The sequence below is a fragment of the Aulonocara stuartgranti genome (genome assembly GCF_965226115.1).
Source record: "Aulonocara stuartgranti genome assembly, chromosome: 11".
Lineage (NCBI taxonomy): Eukaryota > Metazoa > Chordata > Actinopteri > Cichliformes > Cichlidae > Aulonocara > Aulonocara stuartgranti.
In genome coordinates, this window is record NC_138947.1 from 8,674,010 (window position 1) to 8,700,853 (window position 26,844).

The window sequence follows — 26,844 nt, forward strand, 5'->3', positions numbered from 1 at the left end:
GAAAGCCTCGTAGTAACAAGGATGTGAAAGACACAAATAAGGGAAGAGAATAAAAGTAAAGCTAGAGGAGACTTTATTAGAGCCTGATGGCATTACTGTTTCATCTGCAATCTTTATTTAATCATATTGTCTGTAAAATCCTCAGCATGGTCATTGTTTCATTCCAGACAAATTACTTGTAATTCTCCTCATTGTAGGGTGAATACAAGACTCTATGTGTGTACACTCACATGCCTGCCAGTTGTGAGCGTGTGATCTTGTCTGCACAGATTTGGGCACCAATCCATAACATAATCCAGCAAAAAGTATAACAGTCACTCAGCTGTGGAGTCCACATCTATCCGAACCTCCGTCTGTTCCTAGCCAAACTTTTGCTCAACTACCTTGCCCAGTTTAGTCTGAAATTTACATTTTACAGTGCTGACATTTATGAAAATTAATATGTTGCTACAAACTTTTTATTTACTCAACACATAAGCACTTGATCATCAGAAAAAACCCATAAAGTCAAGTCCTTCTTCAAAAAGTATAGAAATATATAAGAATGTATGAAGAAATATAAATATATATATACAATAACAGCAGCTGTACAAGTATTAAATGGAAATGAAGAAATATAATGTCCAGTGTTGTGCAATCCACCTTTGTAAGTGTCTTGTGCAGTGCAAATATGCTTAAAGTGATTTAGTGATGAAGTGATTCGATTAGATGACCACGCATCTAATTGAATTAATGTAAACAAAGTCCAGAATGTCCAGTGTGTGTGTAATAACCATATGTGTGGGTCAGTACTGTGTGGTGGTGTGATTGAGAGACCGTATCGCCTGCGGGAAGAAGCTCCTCCTCAGTCTCTCTGTGTTGGTCTTCAGGGAGCGGAATCGCTTTCCTGACCTCAACAGAGAGAACAGTCTGTTGTTGGGATGGCTGAGGTCCTTCACGATCTTCCTGGCCTTGGTCCAGCACCGCCTGCTGTAGATTGAGTGCAGGTCAGGGAGCTCAGAGCGGATGGTGCGCTCAGCTGACCGCACAACCCTCTGTAGAGCTCGTCTGTCCTGCATGGTGCTGTTCCCGAACCAGGTTAAGATGTTTCCCGCCAGGATGCTCTCTATGGTGCACGAGTAAAAGTTCCTGAGCACCTTGGAGGGCAGTTGGAAGTCTCTCAAGCGTCTGAGGTGGTAGAGACGCTGTCGGGCCTTTTTCACCACGGTGTTGATGTGACAGGACCATGACAAGTCCTGCGTGATGTGAACTCCGAGGTATTTGAAGCTGTCCACTCTCTCCACTGGGCACTCGTTGATGACGGGGGTCTGGTAGTTCCTCTCCTGCTTAGTGCTGAAGTCCACTATCGTCAGCAAACTTAATGATGGTGGTGGAGCTGGTAGTGGCCACACAGTCATATGCGTATAAAGAGTACAGCAGGGGGCTCAGAACACACCCCTGGGGGGCTCCAGTGCTGAGAGTGATGGAGGCTGAGACATGTCCACCCATCCTTACTGCCTGTGGTCTGCCTGTTAGGAAGTTGGAGATCCACTGACACATAGATGAGCTGAGTCCCAGGTGCTCCAGTTTGGTGGTGAGTGTGGAGGGAATTATGGTATTAAATGCAGAGCTGTAGTCGATGAAGAGCATTTTAACATAATTCCCCCTTCTAGTGTCCAAGTGAGTGAGTGATGTGTGGAGGAGATGAGAGATGGCATCGTCTGTGGAATGATTTGGACGGTAAGCGAACTGTAGTGGGTCCAGTGTGTCTGGTAGTGAAGAAATGATGAAGTCTCTGACCAGGCGTTCAAAGCACTTCATCACTGCTGAGGTGAGGGCTACAGGGCGATAGTCATTGAGAGAAGCAGGGTGGGGTTTCTTCGGGACAGGAACAATGATGGACTCCTTGAAGCATGTGGGGATGACCGACTTTTAGGTCACAACTGTAATAACACAACAGAAAAGAATAGTTCAACATTTTCAAGTGTTATGTGTGTTAAAATGTGTGATAAGTTCTTCAACTTCCAGCCCATGAAAACCACACAATCTTAGGTTTTTGATTCTGTGTTCAAGTTTTATATTTAATATACAGGCATGAGTGGTACCAGCTGTCCAATCTCTTACTCAGCTCAATAAGCCCATTCTGCACAATGTAGCCTTCAAGGGATCTTTGTCTTACTGGTGATTTTTAGTTTTTACACTTATCGTTAGTGTCACCACTGATATTAAAAATCCCCAAAGTGGCTGGGGTCTAGCTGTTACACAGAAAAGATGAAAAGGTCGAACAGAAGATCCATTTCTCAGAAGAGGCTGAGATGGGAGGAGCGCAGGGGAAAAAAGGAGATGGATGCTTGGTGGGAGAAGTGAAGAGAGCAGTGTGGGAGAAGGATGAGATCAGCTGAGAGAGGAGGTCATGCTGTCAGTACATCTGAAGAGTGCGGAGAAAGTCTCTCTCTCTGCTTTTTATCGTTTATCTTCTCTTCTGTCAGTCGGCGAGTGGGTGTCGCCATCTCGCCTTTCATCTCCTCTCATCCATCTTGCTCCCTCCTTCTCTGTCTATCCTCAGCTGGAGCGGTCTCGTTTCGCTTACGGCTGCGTGTGCGCACACCTGCTAAACGTGTTCAATGAGAGTTTATACAGTTCTGAGTTATATTTTGAAACACACAGTGACATAGTCTCAAACTTTTGGCACAACGTCTCCTCGCCGTCATTCATTACCTGCAGAATGCCTGTAAGTTGCGCTTCCATTAGGACACATACACACATACTTGGGATTCAGTCACCTGTAACGGAGTGAGCTCAGAAACATCACGGCCCATTACACCATCTCACCGCCCTGTGTGTGCATATATATGTGTGTGTGTGTGTGTTCTGCTGCATGGAGCCATTAGCTGTAATGTATCCTTTCCTCTCCATCTATATTTGAGCCCTGCTTTTTCTCTCCAGCTTATTTGCGCTCTCTGCCTTTGTTTTTTGTTTTTTTTTCCCTTTATCTTGCTCTCTCTGGATTTAGGGTATTCAAAAGGAAGCTACAAGTCATCACCTCTGCCTCATGCTTATATAATTAGTTTGTGTTGTGTGTATGTATGTGCTCACAGTTTTAAAAAATCTGGTTAATAATATAAGTCACCTTCCATGGTGAGGTTCAAACTGCGTGTGTGTGTGTGTGTGTGTGTGTGTGTGTGTGTGTGTGTGTGTGTGTGTATTCACATTAAAGGGTCTGGTTTGTATTAACCGTACTCCGTCCTGTTCTGTACGTATCTTGAAAAAGCTGACACTTACACTTTGTGTGTGCGTTTCATTGACTACCCCGTTTCCTCATTCATCATTCAATGTCTTTTAAAGAGTGCTGGAATAAAATCGGTACTTCTGTTCCAAAAGTAAGAAAGTTTTACTCAAAATTACATTGACATTTGTAATAACACAAATTAGCTGAAGGGAAACTCCAGTGAGTTATTACGGCACTTTCATAGCAAATTGTGTGAGACTCAAAATTGAAGCAGAAAGGTCAAGATATTTAAACTTTTTGTCCACGGTGCGGCTCAAGCTACAGTGCATCCAGTATTTACTTCTGAAGCGCCTTTTTATTAGATTACATCCTTGCTAAGGAATAATATTAGCGCTCAAGCCAGAATCAAAGTAACAAAGATAATATTATTAGGATTATTGTTTAAACCTTTTTAGATGTACAGAAAATCGTGGACTATTCTCACACTTTCTGTGATTATAGGGACTAAATGCATAAATAGTGTAAGCAAGGGACAACAGGACAGCATGTGTTAATGGCGACGTGTTTGTGCTTTGCTTTCAGGTGTTGGTTCATCCAAAGTCGTGGTGTTTTCAGCGTTTCTCAATGGCCACTACCCCCCTGCTGACCTCACCGGAGACATCACTGTGTCCTACAGCTCGCCGACAGGTAAAAAAACCCAAACCAAACCATGTGACAAATTTTCTGAATGGACATGTTTAATTTAACCTAAAACTTACAATTTCACAGAATACAACACAATTATCCTAATTATTACATGTTGTTGAATTCATTTAAATAGATAGAGTAGTATTGCAGATGGGTCCAAGTGGTAGCAAGAAGACAAGAGTAATCCACAATTTGTAACAATAAAATTTGTTTATTTTTAAACTGACATATTATCCTGGTAAATAAAGTCCACTTCATCAGTATTTTAAATCTTTTAAAAATCCCTGATTGGTCGGGCTCTATCATAGAGCCTTGTTCACTGTCTGATGACAAAATTTACTTTCTCAGACCCAAGTGGACCCTCACAAGCTCACAGAGGCAGAAGTTAACAGAAATTGGACAATGACTTAACACTAGCTAACAAAGAGTAGCATAAATTTGCAAACAGAGTGAAAAGCCAAGCTTGATGTTATTCCTACTTGGCTTTTCGCTCTGCTTTCCTGCGATGGAGTTAAATCTATCAGTCTGTTCCAGCATTGCCGTTAGAAGCATTCTGGTCTATAACATCACTTCCAGTGTTGTGTGACAGTGTTGAACACCAGCTGCTAACAGTGTGCTGACTTGAGGTAATGACATCTGGGCACTTTCCAGACAAGCCCAGTTCATCCCCCTGCTGCCTCCAGGCATCTGTTTCTAGGCCCGGCAATATTTTTGGAAGATATTACTTTCCCCCTTGCAAACCAACAAAACCACTCTTTATTTCAAATGTCACGGGCCTCCTAGAAAAAAAAAAAGATTTATTTGAATATTTGTTCAGAAATCAGGTCATGAAAAAAACCCCTGTTTTCTTGCTATTGTTTCCCTTGGATTGAATTTGCTTTGGCAGGCCTCTGTTGGTGGAACAGTCTCTCCGCCCCAGAAGCACATTTAACGTGAAATGTCTGGAAATATTGGGAAGTGTTTCTTTTTTGTTAAACTTTATTGTGCTGCTAAAAATAGCTGAAAATACGGAGTCTGGAGTAGTTCAGCAGATCTTAGTAGCCAAGCAGCTTGGGGAGAATATGTTGGGAGCTGATCTTGGGTTTGGAAAGAGAGCCAGTGGACTGTAAGTAGAATTAGAAAAAGTTTACTGCAGGTTAGAGGATGAAGACAGATGAATAACAGGATGGGGACCATGAATGAGGTACACACAAGTTACGTTTAAATGGAACGGAGAAAGAGAAACAGGGAGGGTAAACATTGTTGAGAGAAAGGATGGGAAGGAGGAGGACGACAAAAGCAGAGGAAAATGGGAACTACAGAAGCCCTAGGTATAAACTAAAAGAAGGCAATCTTTGTTAGAATGAGGAAGGAAAAGCAGGGGAGTAAATTAAGCTTATTCTCACTGCATGGTCAAACCTATGAGGACACTTATGCATTACAACCACTGTCTGCCAAATATTAAAACCTGGCTGCAGGACTTGTTCCCATTCATATACAAGAGCATTAGTCCAACAAGTGTTGGACTGAAATCAGGGATCATTAAGATTTCCTGGGAATGGAACGAAGAAGCTTTACCTAAAATCTTAAAAAACTTCCCCTTTGGCCATGTAATGTAAATTAGAGTTGGCGGTGTTGAGGGGAATGTGGACCTCAAAACTGATCTGGGTAGTAGATTAGTAGACAGCACTGCCATTACTGAATCAGAATATTTCTCAACAAAGATTCCAGGATTTATTTAAAAAAAAAAAATCACTCATTCAGTTTTGATATATGACCAGGTGCGATTTAATCTGTGAGTCACCAGAACTACTTTAGATTTTTAGTAAATGACTACATTTATCACAGCTTGTACTTTATTCGTGAGTAAAACTTTATTTTTGCTGGAGCTGTGATGACAATGCAGGTGGATGCATTTATATGAAAATGATTCATAAGTACACACAGCAGTCATGCCGCATTCAGGCCTACTTCGGCTCTGCCCCGTTGAAAAAACTCTGTCTCGCTGATCAGAAAGAAGGGCAAATCGGTGCAGCGCTGCCGAATAAGCTTCAGCGTAGTGGCCTGCAGACAAGTGTAACACTGGTCACATACATGCAAATAAAAATGAAACCGATGTCCTGACAGGTTTGATTAAAAACATTCAACGTGAGACACTGCTGTTTGTGTCTTTGTCAGTGTATCTTTTAACAATGACCAGTCCATTCCTTGTAACTCCATGGTTGTGTGTTAATCTCCAGCAGTGCCTCATCCTATCTCATCCTCTCTCATCCTCTAAACGCTGTCTTGGCTTGGGAGGAATGCATCACTTTGTTTCTGTTGCTTTCCTTCTTTCCTCATTCCCACCCAGGGGTGATGATTATGCCTTCACACCACCCACTTATATAACACCATCCCACCCTGGGGCTACTGTGCCCTTCTTTAAGCCCTACAAAGGCTCTGACATTTAAGAAGACTGCTGACTTCTTAAGCCCTTCAAAGGAGGCTTGACGGTGTCAGGAGTTGTTACAATCTAGAAAGAATTTCATTAGTGGCCCTCTTTGATTTTCTTAATACTTTGAGAGAGAGCTCTGCACAAACACACTTGAGAAGGATCAGGTGGTCAAGTTGGCGTTTACAGTATACTGTTAGCTCGTACACAAGCTAACAGTATAGTAGCCATTTTCATCTGAACAGGCAAAGATACATTGTGACTGTGCGGATACTTTCCATAAAACCCAGCCAGCCGTGATTCACTGGTTGCTAGGCCAATTCGTGTGGAAACCTAGGAAGCTAGTTGGCAGCCTTTATTGTTTTCTTCTGTTTTACTGAACTTGCCAGAATGACCAGCATCTCCATATGTTGATGTCTCCAGGACAATGCAGTATTTTTGTTGGGTCACTCCTCTTTTGACTACCAGGCCTGAAATCCATTTGTAAGGAACTTTTGTTAAGCCAGCTGATGCTGATGTTGGTTGCTACGTCTGCCAAGCGGATCATGTTCTAAACTCTCTTTGTTAGCGTGCTCTGTATTACAACAGCTTAGTAACAGATTTGGAGGAATGCAAGGCCACAGGCCAGGAAACAAGTAATGTAGTTTTTTTTTACAGGATAACTTGAGATTTAAAAAAAAAAAGCAAATTAATATTTTCTCATGAGCTGCAAGATCATGTGATATGTACAGAACCATATTTGTCTGTTGTTGTATTTTTATTAGTATTTTAATGCATACAGCATATCCTAATAACCCTTAATTTAACTTTTTTATTAACCTTACAAAAACAGGTTTTCAGGGTTAAGCTTCTTTGAGATTTCTACTCTGTATTTCTGTTCCACTAAGGGGATATTTGGAGGAATTGAAAAACTTGATAGAGCTGGATTTAGTTTATCTGAAAGGACCTTAGATGGCAGAGTTTTTCCTGGCTCAAAATATGTCTTTGAGGGGGACTGTGCACATAACTGTGTTTGGTCAACGTGTGGATAAGGCAGTGACTCAGTGTTACTTTACTGACAGAAATCTATGCACTTACCAGTTATTTGTGGCCAAAATGTATTTTATGTATGAGTTAATATAAAAAGAAGAAAAAATTTATCTTGATGATTTCTCGTTTTAGAAAGGGCAAAACCTCATCTGCACTTTTAAAGCATTTTTTATTGAAAATTTAGATTGCATGCAAAATATTTTTTTCCTGGATTATAGTTTTGCTAGTTTTCAAATATTTTGCATGCAATTGTAGAGTGTTCAGAGATGAATTGCATCTATTAATTAAATGTGTGTGTTTGGACAGTATGCATATTAGATATTCTTTATTTTGTTCTAATTTTTTTTTTAAATTTTTTTTAATTTTTATTGTCAGTAGACCTGAAAAATCAGTTTTAGCGAAAACCCTAAATGAGCATCATTGAACTTATTGATTTCCGTTAGCTGATTTGTGCTTCCTACTTGGATGTTTATTTGGCATTGAATTTCAGACTTTTTTACAAACTAATTCATGGATGGCATCTTGAACCCCTCATGAGTTTTCAGTTTCGCATTTATTCAGAATTTTTGCTGGCAGCAGACACTCATGGCATATTAAAAGCTTTTTCCTCTTGCTACCACAGAAAAGGCAAAGACTGTTCAATGAGAAGCCCTCATATATCAGTGCAGACAGAAGAAAAACAAGAATAATAACCTTTTATTGTCCATTGTGCTTTGTTCATGGACACTGCAGCACTGTGGAACATGGATTCAAACAGTGAATCTCCTGTGGGAAAAGTAGCGCCTTACAAAGATGCTCCTCTGTTATGTTCTCAGTCCACGAGCCCGCAGTTGTGAACTGATGGAGGAAAATATAATCCTGATGTTGTACTTTCTTGTTAATCTAAGGAAAAAAAACAAACAAAAACAAACAAACAAATAAAAACATTGGTTTGTGCGCGAAAGGGATGTTACAAAGTGGAGAATGGATTTTTCGAAAGTAAAAAGATTTTATTTCCAAAACTCTTAAAAAGAATGAAAACAGTTCTGAGCTCTGTAATTAATTATAAAAAGAACACCTTCTCAGCTTCTTCGGCTATTATTGATATAATAAAGGCTTACAGCCGTGAAACATTAAACTTTTCTAATTCTACCGCAGCAGCTAATGGATCCAGAGTTTCACTTGAAGGAGATTTTTGAAAACCGAAGACTGATTGACCATTGCCTGGCAGCTGGCCAGAAGCAGCTACACACACTACTGTGTGTGTGTATCCATCCACGCATGTGTATGTGTGTGCGTGGGTTTTTGCTATGTGAGCCTCCTCGCTCCATTTGACATGTCTTTTACATTTAAAAAATGTAATGGGTGCTTTTAGGTCCTTCTCACTTTTCTTTCTCTCTCGTCCATTTTTGTGTTGTTTTATCCAGTCTTTTTCTTCCTTTTTCTTCCCTCCCCGTTATGGTTTTTCTTTCTTTTCGTTGGCAGTGTAGAGTAGTAATCTGAGCCCCAGACAAAGTAATTACTGGACTTAGCATTTCAGGATTAGATAATACTGCTCAATATGAAGACATTATGGGATTTTGTAGGTATGCGGCTGATCCTGCATTTCAGGTAGATTAGCCATCAAACTGCCAATAGCGTCGATGTTTCTTTTTTTTTGAATGATGCTCCGTATAGCAGAGCTACATTATCAGTGAGTCAGGACAGAGGACCAATATGCTTGCAGCAACATTACTGCTGAGAACTGAAAGAAACTTTATGTATGTAGGAGTATTGTAGACTGTCTTATTACCAGGAAACAATTGTGGTAATAATTTGGGTGCGGTAATATTGTGACCCATAGCTATGTTTTCAAGTCAAAGAACCTCAAGCAGCTGTGAGAAGAAACTTAAAGGCACATTTTAGAGCCAGGAAAACCATGCACTTTTAACAAAAACAAATAGGTAGTTAAAGCAAAACTATAATATTGTCAGGAAATGGATCAAACTCCAGTCTCTTGTGTTGTATTTGGCTATGTTTGTGCATATATACGAAAGCACGTGAAGTCGGTATGTGCAAATGGTGATGATGATTGTTTAATAAGACAATTTAAACTTTTAAAAGCAAGAGCTACCTCTGCATTTGTTTATTTATTTTGCATAAAATTGAATAAATAAATAAAACATAGGAAATATTACCAACTAGACATTAGTTCAACTGATCATTAGTTGTGATTTGGCGCTATATAGATAAACTTGAATTGAATTGATTCAGACCCAGCTAAATATATTGTTAGGTACCCTGTATTGTTAACAGTATATATCCTGCGCACTTGGCATGAAATTATATCTTTGAAATACAAACTCTTTAAACTGTAAAAAATCTTGCTTCTTAAAGAAGTGGCAGAGTTATGACGAGAGGGAGCGATGGAGGCAGAGTTATAACAGGAAGGAGAGGCAGCCATAGGAAGCGCGACTTTCATCAGGTTTAATAAGACGTGAACCTTTTGACTCAGCACCTCGCTGCCTTTTCATTGGCTTGCAACCTGCCATCTGCTTCTCATTCACCTTCGCAGGAAATCCTCTTCAACCAATCATATCATAGTTTAATCTGCCAGACTTCTGTTGCTGTGAACTAAAGGTTAGAGGAGCAGCACGCTGACTTTTTAAATCCCAGGGCAGCTGGAAAAATATAGCACTGAGGAGCACAGAGAAGAGATGCTGTCTTATCACAAATATTTTTGTGTTGCTTTTTCAACCCTGACTTCCTTCACATAAACAGACAGACACAAAACAAAGTAATTTTTTTTTTATCACCACAAGGAACACACACACACACACACGCACACACACACACACACACACACACTCTCACACACACACACACACACACACACACACACACACACACACACAAATCCTTCATATATTTTCATTTGAAGGTTAAAACTATCAACCAAAACTGTTTCGCTGCATCATAATTGAATGCTCCTTCTGGTTCTACTTAGGCCTTCCACAGTTTTCTTCTTCTAAATGAGTTAATACTGATCAGGTTATAAGAAGAGACGTCTCTTTCTGTTGATCCCGTCAGCCCGATTTCCACACAAACCTCATGACGATAGACTATTTAATTTTCGATTTGGACATCTTATCATATTCACGATCGGTATGGCTGAGTCAGATGGCTGCCTTTTCCTCCAGCTGTACTTTCCAGTTGTGTGGGAAGGCAAACCAAACACTTGAGAGGAATTTTTTTAGGTCTGTCTATTTCCATATGAAGGAAGATGGAGGTTTTCTCAGGGAATTCCCTTGCCAGTTCTTCCAGTTCTTTGTTACTGGTCCGACCAAATAAAACTAGATGGGAGAACTGATAACACTTAATTCTTTCTGTTTTTTCATTCCTTCACCTTTCATATTATAACATTTAACTCTTTCCTTTTCATTTCTGCAGAGCTTAACCCTAAAGGTAAGTGCTTTATTCGTAGAGCTTCGTAGACTAGAGCAAGTAGAAACACAGTCTTTTATTAAAACATGTACTCTAGATATACACATAAATAAATTTAAATATATATGTTCTACTGAGATCACACCCTTGTATATTCATGTACACTTCTACACTTACTGAAACGTAAAGATTATCAAAACTACGCCATATACTTTCCAAACACACACACACACACACATACATTCAGAGCTGTATATACAGGAAGAGCCTGCTGCCTACTGTTTATGTTCCTGTTATGTGATATACTTGGCAAGAGTCTATACACACACATACTCTAATTCAAATACACAAACACACTTATACACACACACATTTTCCCGCTTTATAGAAAATGTAAATATCCCTTTACATCCATTTATTCTTTTAAACTGTGTTGAGTTTACACAGAAATATCATCTGTCTCACACATACAAGCATAAAGTGTGTTGACTTGCTGCGCACACATGCACTCCAGCAGTAGTGCTCCTAGTTGTCAACTGGCATTTATTTAAGATTGTTTGTGTTTGTGAGTTTGTGTGCTTTGATACGGAACTGGACCCCTATGATCTGTAGTGGCTCTGCAGCAGTACACACACACATGTTTGTATGGCCATTTTTTGAGGATATTTATTCACTAGACTAGTGATTCTCGGGCAGTGATGCATGTTTTTTCAGGAGCACTATTTAATCTAGTAATTAGGGAAAAAAATCTAATTAATTAAAGAATTTAGTTTACCTGTTGGTTATGAGAGGAAATATTGGTGTAGGGTTATGGGAGTCCCTCTGACAGGCCTGTGAGAACTTGTTGTCAGTTGATTTAAAATATGTAGGACATAAGTGAAACTCTAGTATGCTAGCTAGAATTCTACACAAAACACCTTTGAATATGATGAACTACAAAACAGCAGCCCTACCATCAGGGTTGATCCACTGGATCTCCTGTCCCGAGTCATGGGTAGCCCTAGATAATTGTTGTATTCAGTACAAACTGGACCGTAGCTTTGGGAAACAAAATTTTTAGGATTGTTTAAACCATCACGCCTTGTTAAATAACAGTGTATAGATTTATGCAGAGCATAAATGCCAGATTACTAATACACTATAAGAGAGGCGGAGGAACTCACCTGGATATTTAATGCCAACGTGTAGTGCAGGTTAGTTGTAGCATGTGCACATGATTTATTGAAGACCAGACTGTGCGGTGATTATTATTTTTTTTAACTTTTATTGTTTTGCTTGGGTCCACACACAAGTAAGGCAAGAGGATATGTGCATGAAATGCAGAGTCAATTGACATGCAAACACATCTCTGAATGTATATAGACACAAACACACGAGTGACATCACCACTGCTGTAGTAAGAACCTGATACTGTGCAGTGGTCTCCTTCTTAAATAAACTCTGTGGTCTCTCTCTCTCTCCTTTCCCCTTCCTTCTCCCCCCTCTGTCTCTGACATACTGTGCCGCAAAGATACATCTGTTGGAATCAGTCTTCTCATATTACAGTGCGATGGAAGTACACTTCCATTCAATTACAGTACATTGTGACTTTAAGTATTTAACATTTGTTAATAGAAATGACTAGGGATAGCTCAGTAGGTAAAGTGGTCGCCCCATGATCGGAAGGTCGGCGGTTTGAATCCACTTAACGGCTACCCTGAGGTACCCCTGAGCAAGGTACCGTCCCTACACACTGCTCCCCGGGCGCCTGCTTAGTGGGCTGCCCACTGCTTCACTGAGTGAATGGGTCAAATGCAGAGAAAAACAAGTAATTTCCCCATGGGGATCAATAAAGTATCCATTATTATTATTATTATTATTATTATTATTATTTATGGCTTTATTTCCTCTATCTCACTTCCCAACCCCACCTGTTTTTGCTAGGAGCAAAAACAGGAAGTTAAGGGGAGTTATAAGTTATTGTAAAGGAAGTTAAGGGGTTAGAGGTCACAATGTGTGATTTGTAGATTCAAATGCACCTACACTTTTTTTCAATTTATACATCCCCAAAACATCAACAGCTTACAGAAGACTCAGGAGAGGCAGTGGATGGATTAAAGAATCTGTAAGAAAAACAGGGAAACCTCAGTTTACTGTAGCTGAGAAATTGTGTTTAGCCACTTATTCTTTGGCTATAGTCTTACTGCAGGCCTCAGTTCCAGTTTCTGAATTGAAGCATTTCCTCAAACAACAACAATTTGAACAATTTGCTGTTTTTCTTTCTGCTGACGTCCTTCTCAACATACAAACTGACTAAAACAGAGAAAAAAATAACAAACTACAATATTAAACATTTACTTTGCGTGTCTCAGAGTGCAACTTTAGCAGAGATATTCTGTATTTGAGTTATTTTAAAATAGTTATGATATGCATCTACAAAAACATGTATCATTTATCTGCATTTAGAAAGCATTGATAGATGAACATTGTGTGTCTGAGACCACACAACATTTCTTGCCTCTTGTAACTCTTTAACATCGGAGTTGTTATCATCTTATCAGGTCCTTTCTTTCTTTGCTTTTTCACTTTTTTAATCACTTTATGCAGTTTAACCTCATCTAATTAGTCTAAAATCTTGATGATGAAAAAGTATGTTTCATATTCCAAGTCATTTTTGAAATAAAACAGTCAAAATCACTGATCTCAATGTTAGTTAAAGATCATGTATGCATTTCTTTGATAATTGTTTTTAGTCATCCCTGGGGTTATTGTAAAAAACGAATATAATAAAATGAAAAAAATAAATAATATAAACAAATATAAATAATATGCAGTAAAAATAAATAATTAGGACTGTGTAGAACTCATGTATGTGAATATATTACCCCAAAGTGCACCAACATCACGTATAATGTTGAGAGGTCCAGGTCAGTGAGGTCTAGCAGCTACACCGTTCTACAGCTGCCTGTGGCAGAATCTACTTGGATGAGTTTAATACAATTGTTAAGAACTAAGAGAAACTGTTCATTTGTACCAGACTATAGACATGCCTTTTAATCCTGTTCATCTGGACACTTTACCTTGAGTCTATGGGGATTTATTTGTTTTTTGAGACAGCCTCAAGAGAAACAGGTTATGTATGGGGATTTTTTTTTTTTTTAAATACATTTTGGCCTTGTTCAATTGTAGTAATGAATACAGCAACACAGACACAAGCACAGACACACTAACTGTGTCTCCATGCATAAAACTCTGGACTGGAGGTGACCAGAAGTATTTTCCTCGTTTCTCGTTTGTTTGTTTTCCAGATTTTTTTGTGATAATCAACCGAGTTTAAATTTTAGACAAAAATAACCTGGGCCACATGGTGCCTGTGTGGGAACTCCAGTTTTCTCCTACAGTCCAAAGACGTGCATTTAGTGGGGTTAGCTTGATTCATAATTTAAAATTGGCCATAGATGTCAGTGTGAATGGTGGTCTGGCGATCTCTCCAGGATGTACTCTGGTGGAGAATGAATAAATGAATTTATTTATTAAGGAGAGAAACCTTCCTGAGGTCTAAAGACATCTGTCTTTAGATTGTGGCATTATGTAGATAGATTGGCTTTGGGACTGCAGTGAATCAGGGTCAGAGAAGTTGGAACAGTGGTGAACCTTCCCAGGAATGGCTGGCCTAAAAATTAGAGTGCATTGACGTCTCATCCAGTAGATAACAAAAAACCCAGAATAAAATCTAAAGAACTGCAGGCCTCTCTTTGATCAGTTAAGGTCAGTTTTAATGACGCAACGATAAGAAAGGGACTGGGCAAAAACGGGAGTGCTCCAAGGCAAAAAAGACTGCTGACGAAAAAGAACACAAAGGCTTATCTTACAAAAATGATCTTGATGATCCCCAAGACTTTTGGGAAAAACTTCTGTGGAACATCATGCCAACATGATAATACTATGGTCTGGGGCTGCTTTGCTACTTTAGGACCTGGACGACTTGTTGTAATTGATGGTGCCATGACTTCTCCTCTCTACTAGAAGGAGAATGTGCAGCCATCAGTTCATACCCTGAAGCTTAAGAGCACTTGGGACATGCACCAAGACAATAATCCCACATACACCAGCAATTCTAACTCTGAATGATTCAAAAATACAAAACAAAGATTTTGGAGTGGCCTAGTCAAAGTCCAGACTTAAATTCAATTGAGATGGTTTGGCATGACCTTAAACAGACCATTCATGCTCAGAAACTCTCCAGTGTGGCTAAGTTAAAACAATTCTGCAAAGAAGAGTGGGCCAAAATTCCTCTCTAGCGCTGCGAAAGACTTATTGCCAGTTATCACAAATGCTTGATTGCAGTCTTTGTTGCCAATTGCAGTTCTTGCTGCCAAGGTTGGCACAACCAGTTATTAAGTTTAGGGGGCAATCACTTTTTCTCACAGGGTGACGTATGTTTGGGTAGCTTGTTTCTTTTAATAAATAAAATCATAATTTAAAAAAACTCACTTTGTTTTTAGTCAACGTATCTTTGTCTAATATTTAAATTTTTTGATTAAAACATGTAAGTGTGACAAATATGCAAAAAGGATTCAAGAAGGGGGCAAACACAGCTTCATAACACTGTATGAAGTTGGCGATAAGTGTGCACACACCTATGCCACCTCCTATTAGTCCAATTCATTCTTCCCTGTCTGTCTCACCGTCCTTTCTTCTCCATGTTCAACTCTTTTTTTCTCTTTGTTACTTTGTCAGCATTATTTTCCTCTAATTTGTTTCCATCTCTTTGTCCTTTCTTTGTCATTTTTCCCTACTTGTAACTTTTATTATGTGTTTATATTTCCTCCTCTTGCTTTCCAATTCCATCTTAGCATTTCTTTAGAGTTTCTTGTTTAAATGGTAAGATCAACAAAACCAGCCTGACTAAGCAAACAGTGTTTGAATTGTGTTTTAAACATAAAACATCCCTTATTATTACCTTAGTAGGGAAGGACCATGAGGGTAAAAAAAATACCATCAGAACACATAATAAAAGGATTTAAGTGGCTGCATTCACCATTCACTATATATCCTATAAACTTTACCTTAGTAGGGATCATTTTCCAAAGCTATAACGACCTTTACTTGATACCTTGGTGTTTTTGATTTTTTAATGTTTTTCCTTCCTTCCTTTCGGGCAGCCAGTGCTTTCATTCATTTCAGTATGTTGTGAAATTCAACTTGGAAACACTTGAAACTTGCCTGAGTCAGCCAATCCATCACAGCGCACATCATGTCTGCCCTGATTATCATCAATGTTACTTTAAAACACATTGGTCATCTGTTATATATTTAAAAAATTTGTGATGTTTATTAAATGAGCTTGAATGCAAAAGCACATAAAAAAAGATCAAATTGTTTTTTTTATAGAGTCAAAACGTGAAATTGTATTTTCTTGGAGATCCGAATTGGATATTTTCTGTGTTAAGGCGATCATGTTCAAAGGCAGGAACTGAACAGTCAGCTGGACGATAAAAAAGTGAAAAATGGATCGGCGTGTCATGACCGGTAACATTACTTAACAGCGCTGAGAATAGTTTGCGTTTAGATTGATTTTTATATTTAGTAAATCTGCAGCAAATTCACTTTGACAACATGTATATCTAACCCTCTTTGTTGTGTTTGTTGGAAGTGATGTGTTGTTTAACTATCCAGCCATCCAGAACGAAGGGTCATTGAGAATTTAGCTGAGTGAGGAAAGAAGAAAGCAGGCCTCAGTCCGTCTTGCTCTTTAAAACTTTGAACTTTTTCTCTCTCTCTCCATCTTCCTTTTCCCCTGTTTTCTACTGTTTTCCTTGGCTTTGCCTCTTTGCTTTTTCTCTCTAGGCCTCAGTGCATACATTCAAACCAAATTGAATTATTCACATAATCACATAATAATTGCTTGTCTGGGAGGAAAAGGTGCACAGTAGTTGTGGGTAATTATTACTATCTGTAATAACCTGGAACTTTCCCTAATTAAACCGTCCCTTCTCATATTATTTTCCTTTCAGTCTCTCTCTCTCTCACATGTTGGTTTATTTCCACTTGTTTTTCTGCTCAACTCTCCTGTCATTAGCTCACCTCCTCTCCTCTGGTTACTTCGCTCCATCTCTTCCTAACAACTGTTTTCCTCCATCGCTCCTTTCCCTCGCACTGTTATTCTAGCTAAGTGTACATTTCTGCCAAGCTCAGCACTCCATACACTCTGAACATAGTTGTAGTTGGCCTTAACTCGCCTCCTCACTTCCTTTTTCTTTTTTCTTGTCAGTCAGTCCCCACCATCTTTTTCAAAACTTCCCTTTCTGATCTTTGACAAACTCACCTCCACACTTGGCGTTGATGTCGAGTCTCTCGTTCTCCTAGCTCTCAGATGCTCATGCAATAGGAATACCTGAACTGTTGACTGTGTGAACAAATGTTAACTGCGATATCGAGGCCTCGTTTGAGTCACTGCGGTGTGTGTGTGTGTGTGTGGGGGGGGGTATAAATTGAAGGACTAGTCTCTAACGTTAAGGTTTTATTTCTGGAAAGGAGCAACAGGAGGAGGGAAACTCGATTTAAGATTTTAAGATGAGCAATGCAGAATTACTTTATTAATAATAATAATAGTAATAAATAGTCTACCTTTTTAAGAATCTTTTCTGACTATAGTGATGGTTCTTATTTGCAGGAGTTCCCAAGGTCCTCCAGTCCAGGTTCAATCTTCCTCCATCATTGGTGTGTGTCGCTTGTCCTCCACCCAAAGCCACCAAGTTTAAGATAACTGTGGACACCAACCAGCCACCAGTTGACCTCAGCTCCATCTTCCGAGGTAATAGCACACTCACTCTGTATGAAAACACTTGACAATGATGTGCTGGTGGCGCTCTGTTTCCCAAACAATTAAGGTTCTGTATTTGAATCACAGATTTCCAGAAACCAAAGTGCGCTGTTCTGTTTAAGTCATTGTCTGTGGAGATCGGTATGCAGTATTAATGTGCATTTGTTTAAAGTGGGTTGTCCACTTATTGCAACTGGTTGGCTTGTGCACACGTTGAAACGTAAACCCACACCAAAAGCTTAGCTCTAGGTATAAGTTATAAATAGGGAACGAATACTATATAAAGCACAAATCAGTAAAATGTCAACAATTTTTTTCGTGCACACTTTACCGTGTGTGTGTCTGTTTAGTTCTTCTGAATTGACTACATCTTACAGTTAATGATTCGTAATAGCCAATAATCAATGACGTGGCTACCTAAGTGTTTTACACAAAACCAGATGATTTAAGCATGAATGGAAAGCTAGGGAAGGCAACGAGAGATGTGTAGCTGTGCGAATGTGTATACATTTATATGAATAATCAACGGTTATGTATCGGTGTGTGGTTGTGTATTTATACGAGTCTGTTTATGCGTGTTTATTTGTGATTCCGTGTGTGTGTAGGTCTGAGCTCTGGGAACGTCTGTTCTGCTTCCCAGTTATCTAACAATCGGCCACAGTCAGCAGCTCTGACGTCTAAACACACACACATAGTGTTCATACTGAGTGTGTGCTTTTTGTGTGAATAGAGATTTGTGTAAGCTTATTTTGTGTTTGTACATGCGACTGTATCTTGTTCTCCTTTGTTGGCGTCCTATATCACGATAGCCTGTCCTATCTGTCTCATCTCATAGTTTTTTGTCTTTCTGTCTCTCTCTGCAGAGTTTTCAGCAAAATCAGAAGATAAGGATGGGAATAGTTTGGCTTTCCAGCTTCTGTCAGGAGCCAAGGTTACTGTGCTAGCCTCCAAGACCTCCCGTAAGTCTAACAGCACTGGATAATGAACGGGATTTTAATAAGATTCATCTTTTGGCTCCATTAAAGCTGTTTAATTGTGGGACTAAAACAAGTCTTGCGAATTATCTGTTTCTAATACAGTCCTGTTCCAGGTGTCTATTTTTTTTTACCAGATGTCTTTCTCATAGGCTGTCTTCACCTGCTAATTTCTTTTGATAGGTTTCAATTACTTGTGATAGAAAATCCTGCCCTTTTGTATTTCTTGGAGTCTTTGAGGACCTTTTGTTGATACCTGTTGGATTAAAAGAGAATAGGTAGTTTGGTAAGTACAGTGGTCCCTCGCTATAATGCGGTTCACCTTTCGTGGCTTCGCAGTTTTGCGGATTTTTTTGTGTATGCTTTTTTTTTCTTCTTCTTCTTTTTTTTTTTTTTTACAGCGCATTGTGTTCTGCATCCTGATTGGCTGTAGACAATTGTCAGTCAGTCTCGTGCCTTTCTCATGTACAGTACAGAATGCATTCAGCTTGTCGAATTTACATAAATCTTCGATCACTAGCAGTGTGACTCTGAAGTGCTGTACTGTATGTTTGTAAGTTTTCTCCCCAACAAACACAACAATGTCGATGAAACGTTTTGCACTGCCAAAGGCACCTGCGGTAGCACCCAAAAGGCAGAGGACGATGCTAACCATCGCACAAAAGGATGAACTTCTGGACATGCTAAAGGAAGGTAGAAGTTACCGTATTTTTCAGACCATAAGGCGCACGGGATTAAGGGAAACAAAACAGTCAGATAAGTCAAACTTTACTCAACTCAAACTTTACTCAACTCATTCTTCTTGCTTCCTCTATTGATTCATTAATGTTGAATTCTCTCGCAGCTGCTCTATTCCCATGTTCTGGACCTGAAAACAGGGTTTGATCTTTGGTGTCATTCTATAACACTGGACTTATTTTTTGGCCGAAGGTTTTCAACTTTGGTAGTTTTTAAACATGAGAGAAATTTTCATGCCTGTCTGAGAAAAGTGTATAAAGTGTGTAGTGAGGGGGTTTTACAGCTGTAAGACAGCTATAATAATTGTACAAATTAAAGCTGGCTACTTCAGAGATTTCACCTATCGCGGGTTATTTTTAGAACGTAACTCCCGTGATAAACGAGGGACCACTGTATTATAATCTTACGGCAAGAATGTTGTAGGTTCGCAACCGGTTGGTCAAAGGTTGAGTAGCTCCTTGAATACCCTCACTAAGAACCTTCTTTCTTTCTTTTCTGAGCATGAAGGATTGTCTCTATAGTAACCTGCCCAAGGTGTACCCCGCCTCTAGCTGAGTGTCAGCTGAGATAGGCTCTATATACCTGATACTGAGCTTTTAATTTTTACATACACCACTTTAAGTCTGACTTCTTGCATCACTTCCATGGACTTTTACAAACCTCTTTGGTCTGTGTACTAATAAGTTGTAAGATCTGAATTGTATTCACTGACAGCTTTCAGGAGTTAATATGAGACATTCATATTAAGATAATTCAAAAACTTTTTTATTGTTATTTTCAGGTTTTTTGTTTGTTTTTTCCTCTTTTGGATAGTGAAGCAGTGAAGATAGACACAGAGGAAAGTAGGGTGAGAAAGATAAAGAAGATATGCAGCAAAGGGCCGGGATAGGATTCGAACCCAGACCGCCACTCTTTGGCCGTGCAACATGTGGTTTTCTGCTCATCCACTGAGCTAAAGTGGCACCTGTGATTCTAAAACTGTATATCCCCTTAATCCATTTCTGGTTCTTAGAGATCTTTTTATAAGTATCACTTGTCACTGTGTCACTACTTATATTCGTTTGGTGTTTCATTCTTAACAAACTTTAGTACCAGGTGTTTAAATATATGTTCTTAGTTGCATACACATTTACACATTACACAAGGCTCAGTGGTTTAGATAGTTTTAACTATTTAAGATCTCTAACCATCTTTCGTTAGCATGTATCATCAATTATATTTTCCATATATGCATAAATATTTGATATTATTTTATGTGTGTGTTTGTCAGAACGTTACCGTATTCAGAGCGACAGTTTTGAAGACATGTGGTTGGTTGTGAAGGAGCTGGTCCGCAGGTTTGACCAGCATTTCTCCAAATTGGGAATCAAGGATTTCAAGAAAAGTTTCAGTGGACCTCTCCCACTGGAGGAGTACTTCCTGTCTGTAGACAAGCACTTCCAGGTACTAACACACACCGAAGTGGTGTAAATCCTTCATTGTCAAGGGTCAGGGATTAAAAAAGAAATGACTTAAATATCAGTCAATTTAGTTATTATCAGTTCTGTCATCTGTCACCTTTATTTAATTTTATTAAGTTAAACCACAATTTGTCTGTTAAATATTTGTCACTTTGTCTCTTAGCTGCGTGTCAGTGCTCAGAAATATCAGGACCTGCTGTCGGAGCGAGCAGTCCAGTTCCGAGCCATCCAGCGCCGCCTGCTGACTCGGTTCAAGGACAAAACCCCAGCACCCCTGCAGAACCTTGACACGCTAATGGATGCCACTTACAGCCAGGTCAGACACATGCATTGAGGTTTGCTTTTTTTGCTTGGAGTCTTAGATACCCGCACTGTCTGATGTAACTCCAAACGCCAATATTAAAGAGGGAGAAGCTATTATTCAAAGAAGCCATCTGACGTAGTTCAGCATCTGTTTGGGACAACTCTGAGAAGAGACCCTCAGGCATGTGGAACAAGCACAAAGCAAGACATCTTATATGACCTCATGGTACCTTAGAAACTTCCAGGAGGGGCGGGTACAAGAAACTTTAGGGCTGGGTACTTACTGAGATTTCAGTACGGCTTAGCATGTGTTTCCCTATGTTTTTATGCTGTTTTGTGTCATCTTGAAAGCACACTCACACAAGAACGAAAGGGAGCATATGTACTTGGGAACAAAAGTATCAGCCCAGTGCCCTGTCTAAAGTGTGTGTGTGTGTGTGTGTCCAACTGGGTGTGAGCACACAGCTAATCACCTAAACAGAGGAAGTCTATAAATCTCCAAAATGTAGCCCTCACACTATAAATCTACACTAACACATCATCACAGTGTGTCTCTGTGTGTGCTGTGTGTATATTTGTGAGGACCAGTTGGACTATTAGCTCTCATGAGGATACTTGTGGAAGGTGAGAACATTTTGGCCAGTGCTCACATTTTGGCACCTTTAAAGGGTGTTTGGGGGTTCAGATTGGTTTCAGGGGTAGAGTTAGTATTAGATATGAGTAAGATTATATGATACTTAAGTTTTATCAAAGATGGTTACGTTGGTCAGGTATGCGAAAGGTGTCTTTTTGCTTTATTTTCTAATAGACCAGGCCTGGGCAATGTAGGGTACATGGATTTCTCAACAGGTGATTTCTTTGCAGTGGTTGAGTGTTATTTTTCAACATGTTGGCTTAGTGTTAAGATCTAATCAGGAAATGAAAGACTCTTATATTTACAGATATATAGATATTTGTGTCAATGTGACACCAGCGGCTGACAGAACTGAAGTATTTGTCACCCTGAAATGAGAACGTGTTGGCCATTCAGTTGAGATTATTCATTTTTGGGCAGGAGAAGGCTCAGTGTAAGTGAATGTCGTTTAAACTGTAGAGACACACTGGCATGTGCAGCTGAGGTCCGTATAAAGTCGATTTTAAAACAAAGCAGCTGTTCAGCTTTTGTCTCTCTTTGTTTAACTGTGAGGTATTGGAGGGTGGAGCAGTACTAGTGTCACCGTGATATTGCACGTATGTGTTTGTTAGACAAAGTGATGGTTGCTTGCCCCTATTGTTTATTCTAATTCTTGACTTGGCGGTCATTACTTCCACCTTCCATTAGCCTCTCGTTAACATAGCAGGGCTAGGTGACATCATCTCTTCATTAGCTGTTAAAGCTTTCAGTACATTACTGTTTGGCTTTGTGTGATCAGAGCCGCTTTCTCTGTCCAACAGCGTGCACTAACAATACCTTAATTTAATGCAAATTAACTTCCAGAGCTCTGAGAGTTTGTTGGAGCTTAATGAGCGGAAATTAATGAGCTTGTTGAAGTTCTAATTGCCATTTTAACCCAAATAAATAGTGTTCACCTTGGGTTGTCTTGACTCTTGCCAGGATAAGCAATCAGAGAGCCTGATCTAAACATGTCTGCCTTAAATGTTAATGTGTGGGTCTGCTGAATGCCTACCACCTTAACCATTTATTCAGCAGTACTTATTGTGCTCATACATCAACAGCAGCGTTTTTAGACATGCTGAAAGAGATTTTTTAAAAATCATCAGCGGGTAATTTCAGAACATTTATCTAATTTTTTTTTATAACATTAAAAAATCTGGGCTATTGAAAGGGTAGGTTACTGAAATGGCATGCATGTCATGAACCCCACACTGCTCTTCACATGTTAAAATACCATTCATGGCACCCCTCAGCTGGATAAGTGATTTGGGGAGTAGTGTCTGATCATTTTAAGGTAATCAAAATAAATAATAATCATAAATAAATATACTGCTGCATGTGTTCACATACCTTTCTGTACTGATATGACTTCATGCTCATTCCACATGCTCAGAGCGGTTTTGTAGTAAATTTGGCTAATTAGCACATGCCTATACTGCAGTATTGTTTGGGCTCTCTGTGCTGTTGGTTGTGAAATTAAAATGATTTGATGCTTTAATAAAATGTTGTAGTTGCATAAATGCAAAAAGTGAGCCACATTAGCCTGTTTCTAGCTGGTTACTGGGCAACATGAAGACATTATAATGTGTCCTATATAATTCATTTTTGTGGATGTATATTGAATATTATTGTCATGACATTCTAATCATAAAATTGATTTCATAAACTGTCATAGCTGCATAAAGCGAAAAGCAGGTCATTTTAGTGGTTGCCAGGCAGCCTGATAACATCATGACATATCACGCAGAACTAAACATTTTTTAATTTAAATTTCAAATAACTGTTGTGAAATTGTGGTTGATCGCTATCCTTTTCTGAGCCTGGTTCTGCCAGAGGTTACTTCCTGTTAAAACGGAGTTTTTCCTTCCCACTTTTGCCAAGTGCTTGTTCAAAGGGGCTCATCTGATTGTTGGGGTTTTCTTTGTATTATTATTTGTCTTTACCTTAAAATATAAAGTGTCTTGAGGCGATTACAGCTGTGGTTTTAACATGTATATCCACAAATGCAAAAAAAAAAAAAAAAAAAAGGCAGTTTTTACCTGTTTCTATAGGAAGGAACTTTCAAGAGTCTAAGATGTAAGACGTGATAATTTTTCAGCATTCTGGAACATATTTAATGTTTTTAATTGCTGGTACCAATTTTGGTGAGTAAAACTTTAGAGAGGACCTTTGATTAATTAATTGGTAATCATTAATCTGCAGGGGTTTTTTCTTTCTGTTTTTTTTAATACGGTGAGCTCATGTAAAATTAAATAACTCTGTGTACACAGATACTTTGTTTTTAGTCACTAATTTACTCATTTTGAAGATCCGTGACAATAACAGCAACTTGACTTAAATGATCACTGTAATCAATGGTTTGTCGTGCATTGACTTGTTGCCATGCTGGAGCCGTACTTTTACTTTCACCAAGGCTTTGATAGAAAAGTATTGGTGTAACTCAAAATAACTTGTCACTTATCAATTTTAGTGAATTAATGTAATTTAAATTCATCATTTCTTTCAATTTACAGTAATGTGATGATATCACATTGTATTACTGGACATTGTTGTTTTTTGACTTTGACATGTAACCTTATAACTCTTAAGACTTCCAGGCCGGAGTTTAAATCTCCTCTCAAAAAGCCATTGGCTCACACTTTCTTTCTCTTTTTAGCTGTTTATACCTTTGAAATTTTGACTCTGCCTCCTCAAGCTAATGCGTTCTGGTGTCACTCCTGTCCATCACACTTTTTCCCCTCTCTCTCTCTCTCTCTCTCCCTTTCTGTGTCTTCCTCTCTTCCCGCCATCCAGCGGCCTGTATGCGGGAAGTTTCTGACACACTATACACTCTGTAATGTATACACACCCGCCATAATGGAGGCTATCGACGGGCTGGTCGGAAGAGTGATGAATGCATCAAATTAATAATTCATGTCAGTATTAAGAGTCATGCTGCTGATGCCAGGGCCAACTCAGCAGTTTGAATTCTGTAACTGGATGAATTTTGTGAGGATACATCATATCTTCATTTTTATTAGAAGGCTTGACAAGGACATTAGATAAGCCTTAATTTGCTATTAATTTGGTGTTTTTATCTGTTCTTTTATTTATTTGTTTTATTTCTTTTATTTGATCTTGAATCATAGTTTCTGTTTATAGATTTAAGGGTTATGAATTCTTTTTCATTTTCTTGTCATTTCTAATCAACCAGTGTTATCTGTATGTATCCTTGTTTCTATTTTTAATTTGTCTAAAATGCATTTTTAAAGTTCTTACAGTTCAAACTTTTCTGCAACAAATAGTATTTAACAGTCATTTGGTTAAATGTAGAGTCACCTTTTGGGTTTCCATTTCAATAGTTGCAACAGTTTGCTCAGAGGCATTTCAGTGTTCTTGATGTAGGAAGGTAATATATTGTTCATGATTTTTACCAGGTCATTTAACCAGGTCAAAAGCCTACCAGGTAAAACCTTGTTGGAGTAAGAACATAAGATGTTTTGTGGAGGTTTATCCCATGAAGCTGTGGCTCCATGGGTGCATTCACACTGTTGTTAGGATGGCAAAGGAATGTGCGGCTAAACAGGAATGCTGGTGAACTAGGCACCTCTTTCATTTTGGCTCAGAGGAATGTCTGCTGGGTAAATTTTCTGCATCAATCTTGGGCAAACGAGGGGGGATTTCCCCCTCGTTAGCGGTGTGTGTCTCCACATGCAGTGGCCGGCAATCGCCGACGCGCCGTCAGAGATAAGAGGAATGAGCTCCCTGTGAGAATACTCTGTGGTCGGCTGTGCATTTATGCAGCCGAGGATAATATTTCCATTGTTCATGCTGCCTTTATGGGCCTATATTTTATTCATGAATTCCTAAGAGCTAGCAAGCCACGTCTTACTTTATGTGTGTTCGTGTAAACTTTTTCATGTGCCGAATACAGTGGCTTGATTCCAAAATACACCAAGTGCTTGAACTAGCCGAATATGATTGATGAGTTTCAGAATAGAGTAAGACCCATGAATGATTATTTTTGTGTCAGAGTGGCTCGTATAGAAGAGAAACCAGCTATGGACAAAATCCACCAGTTTGTTTGGTGGCTCCAGGAAATTTCCAGCTCTGCCCTGTGAGCGCTTCTGTCTTCTGTCCTGGTTGGAGGTGTGTTTCTCTTCCACCTCCCTCCCTGGTCCCTCCTTAAAAAGTCATCAGTCATCACATCCCCTGTATTTTACACGCTCCCCCTCTAACTGGTGTTTGATTAATTTATGGCTACTAGAGGGAGAACTCAGGACTGTCATTCATAGAAATAAAAACTAAATCCCCTAAAACAATTTGTGGAATTGAAAGAAGAAAAAAGCCAAAGGGGACTTTTCTGTTTCCATAAATATTTTCTTCTATTTCCTCTGGAGGTGAAATTCCACCGTTTGTTAGTATTAGTATTAGCATTAGCGTTGGGCTAACAAGCACGGCTGTCTGGGAAGTGGTGGGGGGCTCGGGAGCCAGGCCGCTCCAAGCCAAGCTGAGTCTCTCTGTAATTATGAGTTCAAACGTTGGAAGAGGGCAGCTCACTGACTGACGGCGTGACTGACAGGCCGTACACTGGCCTCGCAGGGCCCCTAATGGAGGCCTCTAGTAGACAGCAGCTTGATTTATCTGGCCCCAAATGGAGCTCTAAACATGGCTAAACACTGATCCCACTGTGGAGAACAGGACCACCGCCATTAACAGCCAGGCTTCTCACACCATGTATCTATGTGGGTGTGTATCAAAGAGTGCATGAGGAAGGTGTATATATTTGGCCATTTGTTTGTGTACCTATATGTGTATTAATGTGTGTAATCATAATTTTGCAGATATATATTTGTGATGGAGATTGCTGGCTGTGTTTGTATGCTATGTTTCTATATAAGTTCAAACACTTTACAAGATTATACTTGCATGTTTTCCCCCCTTATTTGGCTGTGCAAAATTTCTGAAGTTGATAAATTAACAAAATAGAACCAGCGATTTAGACCAAATTCACAACAATAAATTAAATACAGACACCAGAAATTTCCAACAGCCAATTGAAAAGAGTAACACATAAAGTCATGAAGAACTCTAACCTGACCTTCTGTTTGATATTTGTGACTCAGCATGTAATCACACATGTAATGGAGAGGTAAAGATACACATTTACCAACATTGATACAACAATATGAAC

General features: G+C 39.2%; 1 protein-coding gene across 3 annotated transcripts in view; it reads left to right on the forward strand.

Annotated features, from left to right (window-relative positions):
• Nucleotides 1-26,844, forward strand: part of bbs9 (Bardet-Biedl syndrome 9) — a 176,008-nt gene that overhangs the window by 39,325 nt on the left and 109,839 nt on the right. For 2 of the 3 annotated variants that reach the window (XM_082552029.1, XM_082552028.1), the window contains exons 14-19: nucleotides 3,791-3,895; nucleotides 10,743-10,757; nucleotides 17,392-17,532; nucleotides 18,405-18,500; nucleotides 20,524-20,696; nucleotides 20,877-21,029. In XM_082552029.1, coding sequence (XP_082408155.1) covers nucleotides 3,791-3,895; nucleotides 10,743-10,757; nucleotides 17,392-17,532; nucleotides 18,405-18,500; nucleotides 20,524-20,696; nucleotides 20,877-21,029 — 683 coding nt within the window. The remainder of the gene's footprint in view (nucleotides 1-3,790; nucleotides 3,896-10,742; nucleotides 10,758-17,391; nucleotides 17,533-18,404; nucleotides 18,501-20,523; nucleotides 20,697-20,876; nucleotides 21,030-26,844) is intronic. The other variant, XM_082552030.1, reaches the window with a different exon arrangement.